This window comes from Diadema antillarum, unplaced genomic scaffold (genome assembly GCF_040938485.1).
Source record: "Diadema antillarum isolate AM-2024a unplaced genomic scaffold, OU_Dant_1.0 seq00000301_RagTag, whole genome shotgun sequence".
NCBI lineage: Eukaryota > Metazoa > Echinodermata > Echinoidea > Diadematoida > Diadematidae > Diadema > Diadema antillarum.
Window position 1 is genome coordinate 970,094 of NW_027271324.1, and position 22,425 is coordinate 992,518.

Consider the following 22,425-nt stretch of genomic DNA (forward strand, 5'->3'; position numbering starts at 1 on the left):
TTACTTCATAAATTAAGCTGTATACCCACTGGCATGGGATATTATTGTAAAACCAGGAAATTTCGCATGCATATTAATTTTGCAAATTTTTCATGAGCCAAGATTTGTCATGTTAAAAATGCATGCAAAAGTTCTTGTAAGTTCTCAGAATCCGGCTCCCCCCCCCCCCCCTCGATGTTTCATGCTATAATTCTGTAACGTACAACTTTTGAGACCAAATTTGCAACGTCCACGCATGCTTTTTTTCTGTAACGGCATGTCGCCCCAAAACAGGCACAATTTTGTGATTTTGTGTACATTTTCTATGGAAAACAGTGCTCTGTCATGAAAGTCATAAAAACCTGATTATTTTTACAATTAATCACTTTCATTGATTAACTTTATGCTGATTATGGTAGAAAAGTGGTCAGTGACAATTTCTAATAAAAAAAAAGAATAAACAAAAGTTGAAAAACAACAAAATACATAAGAAATTCTGAAAACAATAAAATGCATAAGAATTGAAATGAGTTTTGGAAGTTTTTGTGATGTACAATATTGTTGAATATGCTAAAACAGATTTACAGACCCCCCCCCCCCCCCCCAAAAAAAAAAAAAAAGAGACTCTCAATGCTTTTAATTAGGCTAAAATATGATCTTGAGCTTAATCTGCATAATTACTTAATTGAAATTAGCAAAGCCAAAAAAAAAAGCCTGGCCTGATTAGGGTTAAGTCACTTTGGCATTTTCTGGCATAGTCCTGTCTTCACATTTCCTCAAGGGCACTACTCCTGTCTGTCTACTGCAACATTAATCTTGCCAAAAACCTCCCCATTTTGATTGTGTTACTGGGCTGTGTGAAATCAGCTATAACTCTGTAGGAAGATGAGTGATGGATGAGCGCAAGGATAATCATTCTAAATGTCTGCCTGGTCCATACCCTGGCCCATGTATCCATGCAGTCTTTTACATTGGTCATGGTCATACAGTTGGGCACAGTTGCTGAGCAAAAATATTGCAAAAATAATCAGATAAATAAATAAACAAATCCCAATGCACAGCTCTGCTTTGAATTTTCAAATTATAATTCCTTCCCATAGTCTTTCATATTGCCAAGGCAAGTAATGTCCCAGGAGTCCAGTCCGGGTTCGGAGACCGGATCGTGGTGGCCTCTGGCTGCCCTTGGGGCTGGACATCAAGGATACGCCCCTCCTTCCCTGAGGAATCTGAAGATGATGCATGGAAAGATCACCAGCCCTCTGCACTAAGGCTTGTGTTCTCAGGATGAGGAGTACGCATTGTTCAAACGCAAGTTTGTGGTACATGGAAGGCCATGTCTTCAGTGTTTGAGCTTCTTTGCTCTCTTCAACAGTGAGTCTCTCAGTGCAATCTAGAATAGAGATAGGTATAGTTAAAGGTGTTATGAGAAAGACATGGCACAGAACAACAACCAAACATGAGAGCATCAGATTGTTGGATCATTTTTAGTGTCTGTTCCGTAAATGTGAACAACATCACTGACAACAAAAATGTAATAGACATACGGATATAAATACAGACGAAGTAATTTATAAACCTATTTCTGGATAAATTTCAGGAGAGGTAGTAAATAGATGGAGCTATTGTAGATGACAATATATATGGATGACAGACAAATACATGGTGGTACAAACAAGTTTTTTCTTGGGTTAATATAGAAAAATCTGTAGAAGCAGATCGAGTGAAGAGACAAATCTGTTTCCAAGGGAATCCCACACTTGTGCCTAAGTACACTCGGATAGACACATACGCTCCAAAAACATAGATTATCCATGTCTTCTATTCTTCAATTCATAAAGTCATCAACTTCAATTCTTCGAATCATCAACCTGTCTGACACATGTTGGGCAAAAATTATATTGCTACGCCCTGTTCTGACATGTTTTCCACTCTTTGCTACAATATGTATGTTATTTGTATGTAGCAGGAAAGTGCTTTTGTAAGCAATTGCCCATCATGCACAAAAAAAAAGGTAAAACAAAAAGGTGCTCAAAATATGTTCATCCTAGAATAATGCACCCTTTTCTTGTCTCACTCATGATACATGTCTCTATGCACATTCATCATTTTTCTAAATTTCTGATGCTACAAACATACCTGTTTTTCTTTGAATGATCGTTTGTGCTTGGACTTGATGTTGAATTTCTGCTTCATCATCATGTAGGGCTTGTTCTTCTTTTTCTGCTTGTTGGTGGTGCTAGCATGGGGGTTCATCTTCTGCTTCTTGGGGCCAAACTTTTCTCGCCCTTCCCTGCCAGCCTGGAAAACAAACATAAAAAGAAAACATGAACAGAACAAAGCAAAAAATATTTCCAAACAAGAAACAAAGACCTCATGAGAACATGTGGAGGAAATAAGAAATCAAACGGCATAATACAATCTCACGTTTAGCCGCATTACAAACATCTGACGTTCCTGAACTATTATCCTGTGTGCAAGGAATATACAAACTGCAAACAGCAGCAAGTTTTGACAAAGTTTTCATCCTGCACAGCTTGCAAAAGAGCATATTAAAGGAAAGTGCAGAAAAATGAGCATAAAACAGAAATTGTAATCCCCTCACTCAAGTAAATTTCTTCAAACCTATGACAATGTTATGAGCAAGTTGTGGTTTTTGTTTGACATTGAAAGATTTATTCTTCATCAACATAAATTTCTCAAAGTATCACTTTTGACTCTCCCATACATTTCATGATGAACTGAACTGGGCTTACATGTAACTAAAACACGCTCAAAGTACAATTGTATATCATTGGTGAGGCGGCAAGACCTTGTTATCTCAAATTTGGGTGAAAAATCACTTTTTTTTGGTGGATTGTCTGATAATCACTTATATAATGTCCTGTCCAAACCCTAATTGTCTTACTCCAAAAATGAAGCCACCAGGGTATGATGAAGGAAAGCCAATCCTATCCATTATACCGTATGTCCAAAACAAAAATTACAATGGGGCCCTACGCAATGATATCTTTAAAAATATTGCATCAATCTACATACAAATTATGGGTATGAAACTATAACTCATTGCCCACATCTTACAGAAAACCCCATTCGATATGCTTCAGTGGTCAAAGAGAAATGAGGAATTTTGTAGAGGATGTCGGGAATCTCTTTTGTCCAAGTTCTGTCTATTGTTCACACACAAGATCATCGAAGTGCTAAACTTGGAAGAATCAGACTCATGACATGCTTTACTACAATCCCCATTTCTCTGTGACCGCTTAACCAAATCGAATGGGGATTTCTGCAAAATAGAGCTAAGATGTTATATTTCAAGACCCTGAAGTAGCATTGAAAAAAAAACAATCATATTGGATGTTATCAATGCAAAAATCTGATTGCAATTTTTGTGGGACATACTACAGTATGTCCCTCAACAATTACAATCAAATTTTCGAATTGAAAACATCCAAAATGATCGACCTGTCTGAGTGTTACTTCGGGGTCTTAACATACTACATCTTAGCTCTACTTTGCAGAAAACCTCATTCAATTTGGTTAAGCGGTCACAGAGAAATGTAGATTGTTGTAAAGCATGTCATGAGACTAATTTTTCCAATTTCAGCAATTCAATGCTCTAGAGCGTGAATAATACACAGAACTTGGAAAAAAGAGATTCCCGACATCCTCTACAAAATTCCTCATTTCTCTTTGACCACTGAAGCAAATCAAATGGGGTTTTCTGTAAGATGTGGGCAATGATTTATAGTTTCATACCCTGAATTTGTATATAGATTGATTCACTATTTCTACAGATATCATTCCCGTTGTAATTTTTTTTGGGACATACTGTAGTGCTTTGGCTGCCATGTTTTTTTCGCTCTCCTGAGCATTTTACATATTTGAGATACGAGGTTTTGTCCCCCGCTATAGTGATATAAGAGAGAAAGAATATTGCTTGCCATAATGGTAGCCATCCTGGTCTCCTTGTCATGTCTGGGTTTAGACTGGATCGACTCAATCTTCCTCAACGGCAGCAATTCCCCTCCTTCTCTGTCATCCGTGCTGATCTCGACATGTTTCCGTTTTCGACCGGACTTGACTTTGTTGGAAAACGCCACCTCCTTCCTCATCTGTTCTGTCCGAATGGCCTGTGAAGAATTTCATTTGTCAATTTATTTTTTTCAAACAGAGCAGACAATTATCTCCACTCATTTATTCCTTATGTTATGTAATCATATGATGATTCATCTATCACTTTACCGTTTTCCCCCTGAAGTTTGTTCTGACATATGGGTTGGAATACAGGAAGTGAAGAAAAGAAGAGAAGAAGGGAATAAAGGAAAGAGAATAAAAGATAAAGGGACGAAGAAAAGGAAAGGACAGAAAAAAAGAGAAGGGAAAAAAGAACAGGAGGGATGGATGGGAAGGACGGGAGAATGTACACAGAAATGGAAGACGGCTTAATACATTTTCAGTAAGTACTGACCCCTCCCCACCCCCTAAAAAAACAGACAAAATTGGAAGCATAACTGACACTTTAAAAAGAGACCATCTATCACTGCACTCCATACCACATCAAAGACTTGAAGGCATTGGTAATTATACTCTGACTTCTTCACAGACTCAACACCACAGTACCGGTATTCTCGGTATCGCCAATACCTAGGAGCTGTCCGCAGAGCAGCGTTTTAGATGCATCATGGGATAGCTCAGGAGAAAAACTTGCCCTGGTTTTGGCTGCACATGCAGTCAGATCACACTCTGTCTTTACCCAGGGGTATCTTTTGTGGAAGATTTCTTCGCTTTTCATCACGTGACCAGCACATTGAAGCCCTGCAGTAGTGAACCATGACTCTAGTGACCACAAATCGGTAACGTACATTGTAGAAACTTTCAACTCTTTTAAGCTGAATCATAGCCAAGAAAAAAAGGGGATAACAATGGAAAAGTAGACAAATATTAAACTCCATTGAATCATATGGGAACTGAGACTTGCGCAAGACAACCAGAAGCGAACAATGGCACCAAAGAATCCCACAGTGCATCTGTGACAAGGCTCTTCAGTGTGCGCAGAAAGTTTTTTTTTTGGCGATACCGAGAATTGATGAGCTACCCCATGGTTTATGTCAGGATAGTAAATCAGTACATCCACTGCCCACATTTCCAAGCAATCTACTCTAAAAGTAGTAAGCATACCTGAAAGTCTTCTTGTGTCAGAATCTTCGTCTGGCTGATGGCTGCTGCCCTCTGCAGTCTCTCCTCGGCGGTCAGGCTGGCGGCTGGATTCTCCGCCCCCTCCCTCTCGATGACCTCCTCGTCTGACGAGTGCACCACATCGTGCCAGCTCCCATCGCTGTCATCATCGTCGGAGTCGCTGGCCGTCTCCCATCCATCTGCAGGCACATTTCACAAACACACATACAGAATTTCATAAGACCCAACTCTGAAAATGAGGCATAGCTTGCAAGCATGATAAGCACTTTCAAATGTGCAATATAATACAGGAGACACAGTTGATTCATCCATACACAGCACTTGCTTCCTATATCTACCTTCAAAGTTTCTACAAGACATACAAACTAAATTTGGACATGATAATGTTGTTTTCTACTAGAAGTATTGGTATCCAAATTCATGTATTACAGGCTGGATATGAGATATGAATGCATTCCACATTCTTTCTTTCTCAAGACATCCAGCCATCCCATGCAGAGAGAAAACAATCTACTCTCATAAGTATCCTGTCTAAAACAATACCAACTGCAGGGGGTCTTGCAACAATACTCTTCTGTAGTAATGCTGTGTATATACTCATCCTATGTAAAATACTCCTGGAAGATATTGAATATACAATGACAGAATTTTCCCTGTTATCAATATATCACATTGGTACATCAAACATTGTTTGACATGACACACTGTTATGACATGTTTAGTGCTGACCAATCACACAGCACACCACATCACAATCTGACAATATACCATAAAGAACACTATGGACAGTAATACCAATAAATATTGAATATTTTGGGCAAATGATAGCTCTCAGCCAATCATTTAATCTCAGACTTTAGAGTTATATTTCTCTGAACCTTTCTTTTTCTGGTCAGCTTCCTCTTGTTCCCCTTCTGCAGGATTTTGTAAGACTTCAGCCCCTGAAATGAAATCAGGTGCAACCAGCTCTCCGTAGTCCTTAGCTCTAACATCAGTGGACTGCTCAGTGGGTTTGCCCTGCACAGGATAGGATAAAGATGAAATAATTTAGTATTTGGTGCAAAATAAAAGCAGAAAGTGACTAATGGGAATTCTTTCATGTTCTTTACAAGCTTGTATAGACAATGATTTGTTTCAATAAAATAATAACAAAACACACTGATGATGTACTCAGTTGTTTGTACTTCTTATTTCAGCAAGAAATAAAGCATAATGCCTATACTATTTGTGATGCATGAAAAAGGTTGTATTCATCTGCAACACCATCACCGACCCGGCAACAAAGTCAAAGGGCTTCATAACTTCCCTCTGAAGCTGTGGTATGACCTGAACTGCATCTGTACCCTCTTTGCAATAACTGGCCAATGTCTACATAAATGGAGATTCATGAATAGTCTGATATATATACTGAAGAAGGTTCTGAAATACACTGTACTACATCTTTTTATCTAGCCTCATCCATATTGTGAAATTCTACTTTTAAACAAAAAGAGAGTTTGATAGATGATTGATTAACGAATTCTTATTTAAGAATAGTTTGTTCCAAATATTTCTTCTATGTTTGCAGGAACTATTCATCTACGTAGACACGTTTTTCTATTGTTTGTTTGGAGAATATACTGTCCTGATCAAGAAAACATTGATAGGAAGCATAGTATCCCTGGGGTGACATGACCTTTATCTAAAGTATCATTGATATTAATTTTCAGGAGAGCAGGAAATGCTTTCATTTTCACAAAATAACATCAGTGTTGACATCAAATAAGATAGAAGCATTGTTACAGATTACATTGATAGGTGAACGTTCTGGAACTCAAATCAGTATTTTTTGATATTCAAAATTGATCAAGCATTTTTTTCTATATACATGCTAAAGGAGATATTAGGTCTTGTGACCCCGTGGACAACATGTCACAGGGGCCCAGTTCCTCAATCTGGGTCCTCACCCTGTCCTTCCGATGAAGCAGCTCAGGGTTGATATTTCGGAAGAGCTGGATGAGAGAGCGCGAGGCGGCCATGACGGCCTTGTTGCGGTAGGTCTTATACTGGGCCAGGTCCTGAAGCAGGTCTGGGCTGATGGCCAGCGGGCACCGGATGCAGATCTCTCGCACTGCGTTCAGCCTGCCAACAAACAGAGGAGAACATTAAATTTAATATATCTCTCATGTCACAATACTCTCCCCTCCTCTTCAGTTCCTCTTCACTCACATGTTTCCTTAAAAAATTCCCATTACTTTAGCCCCTTCTGTACGGAAACCTAGTGGCCTTTGTATTAAAGCCTTACAATCGTGGCGAGTGGTTTGTGGGGCACGGAGACGAACGCAACACGCTGCCTCCCCCATTCTGTATCAAATGTAGTGACAGCGAATGAGAATAGCGCTGGCTCAATGGGTCAGCGAACAACACGCTAACCTACAAGAGCTCTATGCTACAAATCTCCTAACCCAAAATGGCTGTCCGAGCGAGCAACAAGAGCTTCCGAATGGACACACACTCTCAGTGTGCATGCGCATGAAGAGAGGCCAAAAGAGCCACGCATCTTCTGGCCTCTCTCCTCCAATCACCGCAGCTCGCGGTCACAATGATTGCGTATGATGCATACACACACACACACACGCACACACACACACTTGTCTCAGTGGCAGCATTGTCCCACACATTTATGGATATAGCACCGAGTCTGGCATTGTGCAATTGCATGCACAAACTTCGGTCGTTCGGGAGTTTACGAAATAACGTAGCATTAGGGGTGACGATCGTCCAACTTTAAGTCTATGGGGATTTCAGAATTCAGTATGGAACGGGTTAACACACAAAATAAAGGTCTAAGTTAAATTATAATTTTGCCTCCCTGTGAAAAATGGAAGCTAGAATCAAAATACTATGGACGTGACTGATGAAGTTGAAATTTGTCCACTCAAAAATCACAAGAACAAAAGCAACGACAGCAAATTGGCACCACAACAAGGAAGGGTTACTCCTCTGTTTCCATTCCATCTACCTCACAGGACAAAGGTAAATTTACTGAGAATTATCCATTCTTGTGTTTATATTGAAATGTCAAAATTAGCTGTGGATATAAATGAAGGAATACAAAAAAAAAAAAAGGCTACTAGAGTACATACTAATATCCCTCACATTTGCCCTTATAGACACGAATCAAACAATTTGAAAAAAAAACAACTCACCAGTAAATGTTCATCTTTTTAACTCAAAGCAGTAGGTATTTCCTCATATCTTGCATAACACTAATTTGATTTTTTTTTCTTCATATTTTTGTCTGAGTCAAGATTATAACACACAGAGCACTGAAGCTGCTGTTCAGACATGCAAACTAGTCCTCCCAGCAATGAAACTGACATTGCTCAGCATGATTTGTCTCCAAAATATAACCAAGATGTCAACATGTTATGAAGATGACACCAATTATAAGTGGTTTTTCTCTTTACCATGGCACAATAAGCAAAGCTTGTTACTAAATGTTGCTAACTGTCACTTTACCCTGATCATTAATGGCCAAAAAACGGAAAATTATGGATATAACATGAGCACTTTGGAGATAGATGATGAAAGAAAATAACCCTTACCCAACAGCCATGACTTCACTGGAGTTTCTCTCAGTCACAAAGTTGTTAACGAGAGTCCTGAGAACTGATGAAATGATGTCTGGTGGAACAAGGTCATGGGTTGCTTGGGCAGCAAACAGCAGAATCTTTGTAACCTCTGAATAAATATAATCAGAAAAAGAACAGATGGAAATACTCTATGCTGAGAGTTTTCTTTTGTTCTGTTTTTTGTCACCCCATGTGGTATCAGTTGTTGGCATTCAATGCATAAGTGTATAGACAAGAGCTTTCGCATGCATTCTAATTACGCAACTCTTGGCTCTTTGTGAAATTCGCAGAAATGTCATGCAAGCGAAAACTTCTGGTTTTACAGTAATGGAACATGTGGGTATACAGCTGTAAGTGTGGCATGGAAATACTTTATCAGGAGTTTTCTTTTGTTCTTTTTTTTTTTGTCGCCCCATGTGGTATTAGTTGTTATTAAAAATGATTGCTGGAAATGGATGAGGACAGATGAGTGGAAAGCTGATAATGAGGGTAATCTTTGGCTCAAAATCTAGTTCAAGGCAGAACTACAGCGTAAAGGTGAGAGGAGGGTGAGAGAAAGGGAAGAGTATTCTTGTAGAGAGCTCTGAAAAGAAGTATTAACCCATTGAGGACAGTTGATACTGCTACAACATGCATTTTCTCTAGACACCTGCCCCAGTGGGTCTGGACTCATCTTCAAAGGGTTAAAAGGAGCATGATGTATATTTCAGGCGGTCTACATTACCCATCTTCAAAACATCACTTTTATGCAAGCAAAAGTATCACAATCTCAATACAAACCTGAAATACCTGTTTGTGCATATTAGACACATGTGGACCCAATAAAATACAATACAAGGGGCCTTAAAATGTGCAAACCTAACCCATTCCCTGCTAGATTCAGAAATTCTCACAGATGTTGTATAGGACACATCAAGTTGCCATAAACAAAAGGTTAACTCATGGCTACAGGTACACTTTAAATAAGCACTACCCGTATTCTCCAAACTCCTAAGAGATACTCCAAAGGAGCTACTGCTGTCTGAACTTTCATGATGCGGGAAATATCCACACACACAAAAAAAAATTAATTAACAATCTGCCACCCTGAAAGTACATAAAAGATTGGGCATGAAATTTTCACATATTGCCACTGGCATTCAATGCATATTAAGTGTATAAACAAGAACTTTTGCATGCATTTTAATTTTGCAAATCTTGGCTCCTTGGGAAAATTTCATGCATACAAAAATTTCTAGCTTTTACAGTATATGGAACTTTGGCACACATGGGCATAGGTGTGGATGGCCTACCTCGCTGATGAGGCTGCATGAATCTCTGGAGGAAGGGGTAGAAATTGAAGAGGAATAGATGATGGATGCCAACCAGCCTGGAGATGAGGTTAATCATCATCAGCTTCACCTCAAACCTCTCTGTGGTCTTCTCAAGCTGCTTGAACAGTCGCTCCGCAAAATCTGTAAAATAGTAAGAAAATGTCTCCAGTAAAATAAGAGCATAGTCCCTTTTGGTAGAATTTCTCCATAAAAGTAATATAGAAAAATGTGAAAGATTTCTTAATAGTGATGTACGTATCAGTTTCATCTTACACTACAGGCTGAGGTAAAACTGAGCAAAGGACACACACAAAAGTCCCCTATATCAAATCAATGTCTGAAGCATTACAACTATAATACAAATATGAATTTATCATCTCTGCAATAAATAAGACCTTTTAATACACTTAAACAAACTACACAGATGAACAGTAATGTCAGGATGATGTCTGCGTTAATCTCATTGCAGACCATCAATATTTAGCATACAGTGGATTCCCGTTATAATAAGACCTCAGGGATGGCAGTTTTATATCAAAATATTGTTATGCCCAAACAAATAAGCAATAAAAAACAAAAGGCAGATAATGTTAGGACCTGAACTTTTACTTTGTTGTAACCAGAATTTTGTTATTCCTGTGTTCGTTATAATGGAGTGTACTGTACTACTTCAAGACACACAAGGTGCACAGTAATTTGCCATGAAAGGGGACAAGGACAGCTCAAGATGAAAAGCTACAGTTTGGATCACCTTGAGCATCGTGCACGAGATGAAGGGCAGAGAAGTTGAAGGCATCCTTCTTCTTCCTCTTCTTTTTGTGTTTCTGGATGAGTAAAAGCACGCAACTGATGAACAAACTACTCTGTGTATGATCACATGAAGAATGCTTGTGGAGGATGAATATATATATAGGTAAAACACGACTGCTTGGTCGACAAGCATATTCACATTGATTTTACAAAAATTGAAAATAGTGGTTGTTTCTGACAAAAGAGCTCGCCCAAAGCTGGTCTGATATGGTATCAAGAAAAGCATACAATAAAAATTGGAAGTATTCAAAAGTAATGACTATGTACAGGTGTATGAAGTAGCTTGTTCATGTCCCAAAGTTTTCAGACATGATTTTTCAGCAGTGAGTGTTTCACAAAGAATTTCCTACTTCTTCTTTCATCATTTCTACTCTCATTTATTTACAGTCTGAATTTCAATAACCCCCATCCTACATATGCTGGAAAAAGAAAAGATGGCTTGGTACAAAGTTTGTAGATTATTTTCCCATGGAAGTTTGTTGCAATTTTTCAACCTCTTCCACTATGTCCATTAATATCAGAATCTATATTGATGTACACAGCATTCTGGAATCCTTCGTGAAAAATGACTGCAGAGTCTGTTATGTAATCAAAACATGCATCTTGTTTTTCTAGTGATTCATACACACACTCTTTGGTGGCAGCTGTTCGCTGTAAACTGCAGCATGTCTAGGTACTTCTACGGTTATAAATGCAGGATATCATGTGCAAGTGGACTATCAATACAATAAGCATAGTAACTAAGTACGGTTGTTACAGACTGTTGGCTTGCTACTACTTGATACCCAGTTTTCAGCAGCTTTTTATGCTATGATACGAACTACACGGTTCATACTCACTCGCAGAACCTGCAGCGCCCTCTGTGTTTTCTTCTTTCTCTTCCGGGACTTCTTGTTGACTTTTTCAGCAATCAAGAGTTGCTTGGCTGATGGGCCTTCATCCTGCAGTGGCAAAGACATGGAGGAGAGACAAAATTGGTTAGCTGACATGGCACATCTAACCACTGAACTGTGACTACACTCGAGGATTTTATAGTCCATGCGCATACTGCTTGATAAAAACATTGTTGATTTATTTATCTTTTTTTTATTTGAGTTGCTTATCATTGTTGTTCATAGATATACACAACTGCCATGCCAATCCCTATCAAATTGTGGTTGTGGTTAGTCCTGGGATTATTGATGAGGTTAGCCACTTTGTTTCAGCTACAGAGATCTGAAATGGAGGGACCGATAGAAAATTCTGACTGTGAGAAGAGGCACTGGTGCTATTCATCACATTCTTTCAAAGAGTGCTTGATAAGGAAGCAGTGAATTGATGTCAAGAGCTAGCATATACCTCAGATTCACTGTCACTGTCGTTTTCCTCATCTTCATCTGTCCCGAGAAAGAACTGAAGCGCAGTGACCATTATCTGTGAGGAGCAAGAGCACAAAATATAAACTTCTGAAAGTTCTGAGACATATTCAGACAACCTCCTGAATGATTTTATTATGTTACAAATGGATCTTTTACATGGAATGAGATAAATTGCAGATTACAAACCTGACAGGTAATCTTTGTAATTACAAATGGTACGCCTATGATATCTGAAAGAATGGTAAAATTAATCTTTCTGTGATTAAACAACCATTTTGATACAAGTGAAAAGAATATCTGTGTAGCCACCACTCCAAAGTCCTACAATAACCAGAAACTAATTTGCAGCAAGTGCCAATGCAAAAAATATGTAATTTCATTTCTCAACCAAGATGTAGTATGAGCCTTACAGAAATATGTATGGCGACACCTTTCCTCTACTTTTCATTTCATAATCACTCTTTCATTAGATTATCACTTGGATGTAGCATGTGATGCAGCTGTTATGCATTTACATTTCTCTTAAGTTAAAACAAAGCAGTAACTTTGCAAACCTAAAAAAAAACTAGAAATGTCGCTATGGCGACTGATGCCTCCGCCATAATGCATGATTCTCCCAATAGGCGTATAGTACAATGTTTTCACAATGTGTGATCCATGACAGTTTCACATAACTGGCAAAATATTGAAATGACAGGTTTGTCAGAAATGTCTTGAACTGGGTTTGCTTTAATTTTGTAAGAGTGCAGGTACACATATTTGGGGAATTTTGGGGAAGTTTATGCATTGAGTAATTTCCAAGGTATGAAAAAAGAGTGTGATGACGGTACAAAATAGATCTTTTTTTTTTTAAGGGGGGAGGGGGGGGGCATTGGTACCTGGCCTTTGACCTTCTGGCTGGCTGGAAATTCCCCAAGAATCTCCATTAGGTCATGCATGTATTAAGTTTTGAAACTAATAATGCAAGCATTGCATACTAGTATATGAGGGAAATAGTAAAATTTTGAGGAGTTGACCTTGACCTTTGACCCCCTGACTATTGACCCATGACCCCTAAATTCCCTAGATAATCCCTGCCAGACAGTACATGCGTATGTAACAAGTTCCACGAATATACATTGAACCATTTGCGAGAAAACTGATATTACATTTTCACCTAACCTTTGACCTTTTGACCTTTGACCTTATGACATGAAACTCTCTCTGGAGAATCTTTACGCAGTAGTACATGTCCACAACAAGTTTCAAGAAAATACCTTCAGGCATTGCATAGATATAGGGGAAATTGCAACATTTGTAGCATTTGACCTTGACCTTTTGACCTTTGACCTCCTGCCAATGTCACTAAAATCTACTCAACTAATTGTCCCATCATACATCATCCTTGGACCAAGTTTGGTGAAAGCTGCTTCATCCAGTTTTGAGTTATTACGTAAACAGATAAATTTTAGGATTTGACCTTGATCTTTGACCTTTGACCTCTGTCCGATTTCACTGAAAAACTAATCAAGAAATTGTCCCATCATGCATCATCCTCCAACAAAGTTTGGTGAAATTTGCTCCATCCAGTCTTGAGTTATCACGTAAAAGGACACAATTTCATGATTTGACCTTGACCTTTGACCTTTGACCTTTAGCCGATTTCACCCAAAATCTAATCAAATAATTGCCCCATCATACTTCATACTTGGACAAGTTTGGTAAAATTCCAGTAAATATTACTCAAGTTATCGCATAAACGAAAGCGGACAGACGTACGTACGGACGTACGGACGGACGGACGGACGGACAACCCGAAAACATAATGCCTCCGGCACCACTTCGTGGCGGAGGCATAAAAATACTTTAAAGGGACTGTACAGTTCTGGTTGAGGTGAGGAATTAGCTTTTAACGTTTTGCGAGATATTCAGAAACCACTCTATGAGATGTCTAAGAGCATGCAATTCTAAGGGGAATCAAAAGTTTGTTTGATGAAAATCGGTTATGAAATGGCTGATATCCAAAACAACGTGAAACAAAGAGATCCTAATAAAAGATGTGGCCTGTTGCCTTTTATTATTATGACATTTTTTGGATATCTCAGCCATTTAAAAACCAACTTTCATCAAATAAACATTGAATCCTTCTTAAAACTACATGCTCTTTCATATTTCATAAGAGGTTTCTCATTATCTCACTTAGGAACGTTATAAACCTGAATCCTCACCTCAACCAGTACTGTACAGTCCCTTTAATCTAGGAATTATAAGTCTGCATACTGTAAAAGTGGATATTTTCGTGCAACTAATTTTTCGCACTTGGCCAGGTCAGAAGAGTTTCTCGTGTTTTTAATTCAGCGGAATCAAGACATCATGCACAGGAACGTATGGCAGGCAAAAATATTCGCGTGCTTTTATTTTCGCGCTAGTTTCTGGTTGCGCAAAATGCGCGAAAATTTCAACACTGCCAAAATTTCCACTTTTACAGTATTTGTATTACATTTACATATCCTTAACGTATTAAGCACAATACACATCTACATGTATAATCATATACAGAGATTTTTACAGCAAAATGTAATGAGGGAATTATAGAAGAACATGAACATTACCTTTGTCACTTTAGAGAAGCATGCTGTCACTATGACATTCACTGTCTTGGCATCATTCCTGGTCAGGGAGCAAAAAATAAATGGGATGTGTAAATCTGGGAAAACTTGATAAAGAAATGAGGGCACAGGAGGAACTACTGACAAGTCTTGTAAAGTGTTTGAAAAGCAAGCCTCTACCCTGAGAATAACTGAGAAGATATACATATAGAGCTACCCGAGCATAAGCCACAATCTATCTACACATACGGTGTACCTATATGATACTCCTCCCCAATAGTGGGTGATTAATCCAGACTAGTCAATGCTTCAATATATACATTCATAACGAACACTTTTTATTCTTAATAACTACAGCACTGAAACATGCAATTTTGATACTTGAGCCAATTACTGCACATGTATGTGTACTTGAAAAGTTCTATTTGGAAACTCATGTTAATTTTGGAAAGTGTGCCTGAATGAACACGATCCTATCTTTACAATCACTTTAACCAGTGGACATTACCATTCACTTGGTCTTTGAATACTAAACATAGTGCACGAGAAGTATCAGACAGAGAACACCAGTGCGTCACAATTCTCACCATATGTTCTTCTTGTAAAGTTCGATCATGACATCAAGAGACATTTTGGCTGCCACAGTATTGCTGTCCCTCAGCATGGTGTACATGAAGCTTTGAAGAGTCTGTCAAGACAAAGCCAGGATTATGAAAATCACGTTAACACATATCTGCATGCTCTCGCATATAATTTTCCCCTTAAAGTACATGAAAGTTTCTTCTCCAAAAGTCTGTATTACATTCACTTTTACTGGCAAACTTTCATTCATCCTTTATCCATTGATTTGTCTTTTTCATTGATATGACGATCAATAGCCCTAAACAAGTGAAAACATTGTACCCTGTATTGTCATAATATCAGATATTGCTTTTGGTTTCCTTTTCCCCTTCAGTAAGCTGCATTGGAAAGTAATCATTTGGATATAGAATATAGTGGACAAAAAGTGTGAATGTCAATACACTTAATATTTCTCAACTGATCTAAGACAGACTTTACAGTTATATGAATAAACGGAGAACGTGAAGAGTACACTTTGACTTTGCCAAATTGGATGCACACAGAAATTCCTGAGACAAAGAGAAAGCTTGGACTCACTGTGTTCAACTTGTTGTCCTTGCGCTTTGCATTAGTGCGTTTGATGTCATTCACAATGTGCTGGTACAGAGTCTTGCGCAGGACTTTGTCTTGGCAGCGGAACAGCTCAAAGAATAAACTCAGCAGACTGGTGGGGGAGACTAAGCCTCTATTCCTGAGCAATATGAGTCCTTTGCACAGTGTCTAAGGGTCAAATAAAGAAGCAAAGTGTCAAGATATCACAAAAATGTGGATAAAATAAAGGTTCACTGTTAAATGAAGAAAGGAGTCTTGGTAATCTTTGAACATTTGTGTATAAAAACAGTCATAACTCCTTGTGCCTTCAAGAGCAAATGATTTCACAGACAAAAAAAAATAAAAAAATCCACATTTAACAATTTGCAACTAGCGTTCAACAGAGCAGGTGTTATGGTTATTAACATATCCTTCTTTTTGCAAACATATCACAAGAAAAAAAAAAAAGGAAAAAAGAGATGGCCAGTCGTGAGAACATTTTAGTAAGATTTCAGCAGCCTCATCATCAGCAGAATAAATACTGTAAATCTGCACAAGTCAAATCTGTTGGGGCCACTAAAAGACCAAAACTAGTGTAAAGACTTATGCAAAACTCTATTTGTGAAATACGGCCAGTACATATTTTGCATTAAAAAACAACAACAAATAATTCAACTTAGGCAAAGTTCAACTTTTGTGACTTTAATGCAGATTTGTGTGACTTGTATGCAGATTTAACCATTTATCACACCTGAATAGGGCATGGACAAATCCTTCATGACAGCATGAATATATTTTGCCTACAGGCATACACTTACCATTCTCATGTCAGGATTAAGTACTGTGCTGTATGTTTGGAGGAGGTCTTTCAGCTGTTGGGGATATTCGGACAAATGTTCGGGATAGCAATGTGCAACCTGTAACATGAGTGGAATTAAAAGAAAGACATGAATTCATAAACTGTGGGCATTATCTACAACATCATTCTATTTATATGCAGTACAAGCATTAATCAAATATGAACAGAAAATAATTCATAGTTGTACATTGGATTCCAATTTTCTGATTTTTACATAGTCACATATACAAGTTACATATATATATGAGTTATCAGCAAACTTGCGAGTGGAGTATCTGATATGATCGTGTGTAGACTGGGATATGCCTTACATTTGATTGCTAATCAATGCGAGGATTCAATTTAAAAATTTCAAACTCTGCTGACTGAGCTGTATCAATGGTGTTTACACTTGTAGATGGATGAAGAAAGTCCTGAAAAAAGGCATTCATCATCAAAACATCTATGAACGAAGCATTTCAGAAATGTATTAAGTACAAGTAACATTACTGTCTGTGGGATAACTTGAGTGGAGTCTGATAAATAGATCTCTTCACTCAGACTGTCCCTCTGGAAAAGCATTGAACTATCATAAATCATGTGTAATATCAATTCAACAGCTTTATTTTCACACAATATAAAAGACACTGATGGACCACTGCTGGTACTGTATTACAATACCTGGCATAAAAACATGATCAACTCATCCAAACTCTTGGAGTACACAGATGGCTTCATCTGAAAAACTTGCAGGGTGGACTGGTAGTGTCGGTACTGTTGAAGAAACTGTATTCAAGATAAAAATAAATGCATTTGCAACTCATTTTTTAGCAGCATTTTATTTTTTGACCAGCAATCTAGCAAATTAGATTTTAATCATTATTCTTCACTAGAGTCAAGATTGTTATCATTATCAATAATCATTATTGTAATCATTAATGGACTTGCCAGTTTCTTGATTATCTATTTATTTGCTTATTGGGATGTTGATAATTCATGTAACTACTTGAACCCTTCAAAGACTCGTACAACTCAGACCTCTCTGAAAGTAACAAAATAGTCAAGTTGATTGTGGTCACTCTCACAGAAGAAAAAGAAGAAGAAAAAGAAGATAAAGAAAAGAAGAAGAAGAAGAAGAAGAAGTAGTAGTAGTAGTAGTACTAGTAGAAGAAGACCTACATGCTACACGTAAAATAGAATCAAACTCAAACAAAATTACACAGTGAGATAAATTTACACAATGTCAATGCAGCGAATTTCCACCAAGTGGAAATGGTCCAGAGAAGAGCTGCGCGATTCACTTTAAATCGCTATCATAACACCTCGAGTGTCACCAAAATGCTACAAGAACTTAATTGGACCACTCTGGAACAGCGCGGAGAAAATGACAGGCTAATTATGATGTACAAAATACACAATAATCTTACACCACTTTCAGCACAGGACTATATTAATTATTATCAAACAGGCTACTCAGTTGACGAGAGCCTCGCAACCACACTCCTATCAGGTACCACATTCGAGAACTGAATCGCATCGCCATTCGTTCTTTCCAAGAACTGTAAGGAACTGGAATTCCCTGTCGTCAGAAATTGTTTCAGCGCCATCTGTGGGATCATTTCGAAACCGTCTAACGGTTGATCACAGTGGCTAGTTATTTTCGTCATATTTTCTATGTGCTTGTAAATATCTGTAAATAAATTGTATTATAATGTAAATAGCACCAGTCTGCAAGAATCTTCAGTCTATTGAAGGAGGCAGACTTAATCAGAAGAAGAATTACAGACGCAGAGACATGGACCCATATCTACTATAATATGAATGGTCATGGATGCATGTCAAACGACATGTTCAGTTTGAATATGATACTAGTATCCCATAATATAGAGCCACTACCCATAACTACTAGATATATCTATATGGAGAGCGTATCTGCCTGAATCTGAATGTAGATTCTAGTTCTCTATACATACATTGTACATGTACAAACTGTAACTGGTTGATATGCCATATTTGGGACATGCACACATCACACACACCAACGTTTATGGATGGGACAACACAATCGTCATCCCGAACTCGTCGCCAAAAGAAGTACTGAAAAATACTTACTTCTTCAACGTACGACTCTGGATCTCGCTTGATGACATTTTGCAGCTGAGGCAAATTATCGGGGAGTTGATTTCTGTTTTTATCACTCATGCTGACAGCAAACACAGCATTTCAGTGTGAACTGCTACACGCTGGTAGTGAACTGCCAATGTCGTGTCGTGTGTGCTGGGGGGTTGAAGTGTTTCGCAATGGTACGCTTTTTTTACTGCATTTTTCTTCATTGCACACACACGCACGTGGCGTGAAACCAAACGCAAAGTCGTCTATGGTAGGCGGCGAGTTACGTGGGAGGCGATGGAGCACCACACCAGTCAAGGAGGTTCTGTAATTATCAAACCTCTTTGACACCAGTACACAGTGGCGTATCTAGGGGGGGGGGGGGGGGGGCAAGGGGGGCACGTGCCCCGGGCGCCACTCCTTGGGGGCGCAAAAAAAAAAAAAAAAAAACGAAGAAGAAGAAAAAAAAGAAGAAAAAAATGAAAAAAGAAAAGAAGAAGAAGAAGAAGAAGAAGAAGAAACTCACCGGAAGGGGGGGGGGGGGGGGCAGAAAACCAAATCAAAAAAAGATGAAAACAAAACATAACGATGACTCGGACAAAATGACAATGTTTATTGTGTTCACACAAGAATTCCATGTTATGTAAGCTGAAATACAATTTTCGGCTCGCTCGCTGCGCTCGCTCTCTAAATTTTATATAGAAGAAGAAGGTAAGAACAAAATGTGATGATGAAGCGGACAAAATGACAATGTCTATTGTGTTCACACATGTCATTTTATATTCAGCAGGCAAAATGTTTCACTGAGCAGCGGCTACAATTTCTTTCGTTCTGAAGCGATCGCCAATTGGATCAAAAGAAGGAGCCAACGCTTTCGAACATACGGGGGGGGGGGCGCCAAAAAAATCAAACAAGATAAGAACAAAAAGTTATGATGACGTGGAAATATACAAATTTCGGCTCCCTCGCTCGTACTAATTTAGAGTATTTCTTCAAGCCCTCATTTTGTTGGTAAAAATCGTTATCTATAAGGCCGTCACTATATCTTGATTAGAATTGTAAGATTTGATAAGCAAAAATGACAAGAGTTCCATGTTTTGTAAGCTGAAATACAACAATTTTCGGCTCGCTCGCTGCGCTCGCTCGCAAAAATTTATCAAAACAAAATGGAGATAAGAACAAAACATGATGATGATGACGCGGAAATATACAAATTTCGGCTCACTCGCTCGTACTAATTTAGAGTATTTCTTCAATTCCTTAGTTTGTTGGTAAAAATCGTTATCTATAAGGCCGTCACTATATCTTGATTAGAACTGTAAGATTTGATAAGCAAAAAATGACAAGAGTTCCATGTTTTGTAAGCTGAAATACAACAATTTTCGGCTCGCTCGCTGCGCTCGCTCACCAAAATTTATCAAAACAAAAAGGAGATAAGAACAAAACGTGATGATGACGCGGAAATATACAAATTTCGGCTCACTCGCTCGTACTAATTCAGAGTATTTTTTCAAGTCTTCAGTTTGTTGGTAAAAATCGTTATCTATAAGACCGTCACTATACATTGTATTTTGATTAGAATTGTAAGATTTGATAAGCAAAAAATGACAAGAGTTCCATGTTTTGTAAGCTGAAATACAACAATTTTCGGTTCGCTCGCTGCGCTCGCTCGCCAAAATTTATCAAAATTAAAAAGTAGATAACAAAACGTGATGATGACGCGGAAATATACAAATTTCGGCTCACTCGCGCGTACATGGGGGGGGGGGGGGGCATTTCATGAAGCAATTTGTCAGATATTTCGTCTGACAAACTGTTAAAAGCTACTGAAATCCTTGCTTCTGATTGGCTGAAAGCAAATTTTGTCCGACAAGTTGTCGGACAAAATGCTTCATGAAATGCCCCCTCCTGATTTAGAATATTTTTTAAAGTGCTCAGTTTGTTGGTATAGATAAATCGTTATCTATAAGGCCGTCACTATCTTGATTAGAATTGTAAGATTTGATAAGCAAAAAATGACAAGAATTCTATGTTTTGTCAGCTGAAATACACAAATTTTCGGCTCGCTCGCTGCGCTCGCTCGCCAAAATTTATCAAAATTCATTACATTTAAATCACCCTCAAAAGACCCCTTTTAAGGACTTGAAAAGCATACCATGTGGACTTTGCTTCAAGTCCCTACTGGGATGGGGTTGGGGTTGAACAATAGTCTTTTTCAGAAATTAGGGGCGCAATTTTCGCGCTTGCCCCGGGCGCCGTTTTCCCTAGATACGCCACTGCCAGTACATAAACATTCACCGAATTTCGCAATACTGTACCGAAGGCGAAGTGAAACTTTTGTTAGCGTATAGGATACGCTGTTTCTTTATCATTTATTGGACAATACACGATCTACATGTATTTCTTTTTCTTTTGGGGGTGATGTTCGTTTAAACACAAATTTCCACTGTATAAATCCGAAAATGAAATAGGGTTCGTTGATCCGAACATTTGAGGCTTAATTTCGAAGGCAATTAAATTACAGGGTATACTTGTAGTTGTATTCCGAAGGTACAGAATATATGTACACAATCGTTACTCCAAAGGTTCGTTTAATAAATGAAAATAATAATAATAAAAATAAATAAAAATAAAAAAATAAAAAATAAATAAATGAAGTTTGTTAATATTCCGAAGGTTCACTAGTTACATACGATTTATACGAATTACTGTAAGAAGTCCCTCATGAAGTCAGGGTAAAACTAAATGCATTGTTACTAATTGCATCCACAGTACAATACATTGTATAGGAATTTTCTTTTCAAAATCTTTGCAAATGTAAACTGTATAAATTCTCTCCACTTTAATTCTGTTTACTCAGAGCAAATTAAGTTTAATGCAGGTCTTACTGTGAAAAGCAAAATGTGTGCATATCTACAAGTGTGGGTTTGCTATATCTCATAGTTCGTGCATACTGGAGATACTATTGATCTGTGCATGAGCACAAATAAGGGAAATTCAACAATGCTTCAGAACTACATTGTACATTTCGTTACAATATTCAGTTCAAAGTTGTAGTCATTTTTAAACATTCACTGTAGGCCTATAATAGTTAACAACAAAATTATTCATACCCCTGAGAAATTATTAGTTTTGAGCAGATTTCTTACAAGTGAAGGATGGAGTGCTGGTGATGGGGTGTTAACTTTTTACTCTTATTCGACCTCTATAAATTGACATTAATTCCAGTTTCACCTCATTTGCATAAGAATAGAAATGTCAAGATATAACACCCAATTACCATCACTCCATCCTTTACTTGTGAGAAATCTGCTCAAAACTAAAAATTTCCCAGGGGTATGAATAATTTTGTTGTTAACTGGATATATATATATATATACAATTGTATATATATATATATATATATATATATATATACATATACACTCAGCTTGAGAGGCTAAAAAGGGTCACTTTCAGACCAGAAAA

General features: G+C 38.0%; 1 protein-coding gene across 1 annotated transcript; it reads right to left on the minus strand.

Moving 5' to 3' along the window:
- Nucleotides 1–1,075: 1,075 nt before the first annotated feature.
- LOC139730291 (protein SDA1 homolog) lies at nucleotides 1,076–19,108 on the minus strand. Its single transcript, XM_071641168.1, has 17 exons — nucleotides 18,961–19,108; nucleotides 17,530–17,634; nucleotides 16,829–16,927; nucleotides 16,017–16,199; nucleotides 15,446–15,546; nucleotides 14,862–14,919; nucleotides 12,251–12,325; nucleotides 11,752–11,853; nucleotides 10,854–10,926; nucleotides 10,082–10,243; nucleotides 8,763–8,898; nucleotides 7,122–7,296; nucleotides 6,054–6,192; nucleotides 5,158–5,354; nucleotides 3,921–4,109; nucleotides 2,116–2,277; nucleotides 1,076–1,369 (listed from the first exon to the last, which is right to left on the minus strand). The coding sequence occupies exons 1-17, from the start codon at nucleotides 19,048–19,050 to the stop codon at nucleotides 1,319–1,321; spliced, it is 2,097 nt and encodes a 698-aa protein (XP_071497269.1). The 5' UTR covers nucleotides 19,051–19,108; the 3' UTR covers nucleotides 1,076–1,318.
- Between the last annotated feature and the right edge of the window lie 3,317 nt (nucleotides 19,109–22,425).

Bases quoted from the DNA above. Each gene is read 5' to 3' on its own strand.
- LOC139730291 (XM_071641168.1), bottom strand. From the start codon at position 19,050: ATGAGTGATAAAAACAGAAATCAACTCCCCGATAATTTGCCTCAGCTG. The intron at 17,635-18,960 runs GTAAGTATTTTT...TCTTGAATACAG, and splicing joins CAGAGTCGTACGTTGAAGAA to TTTCTTCAACAGTACCGACA. The intron at 8,899-10,081 runs GTAGGCCATCCA...ATATTTATTCAG, and splicing joins CATGCAGCCTCATCAGCGAG to AGGTTACAAAGATTCTGCTG.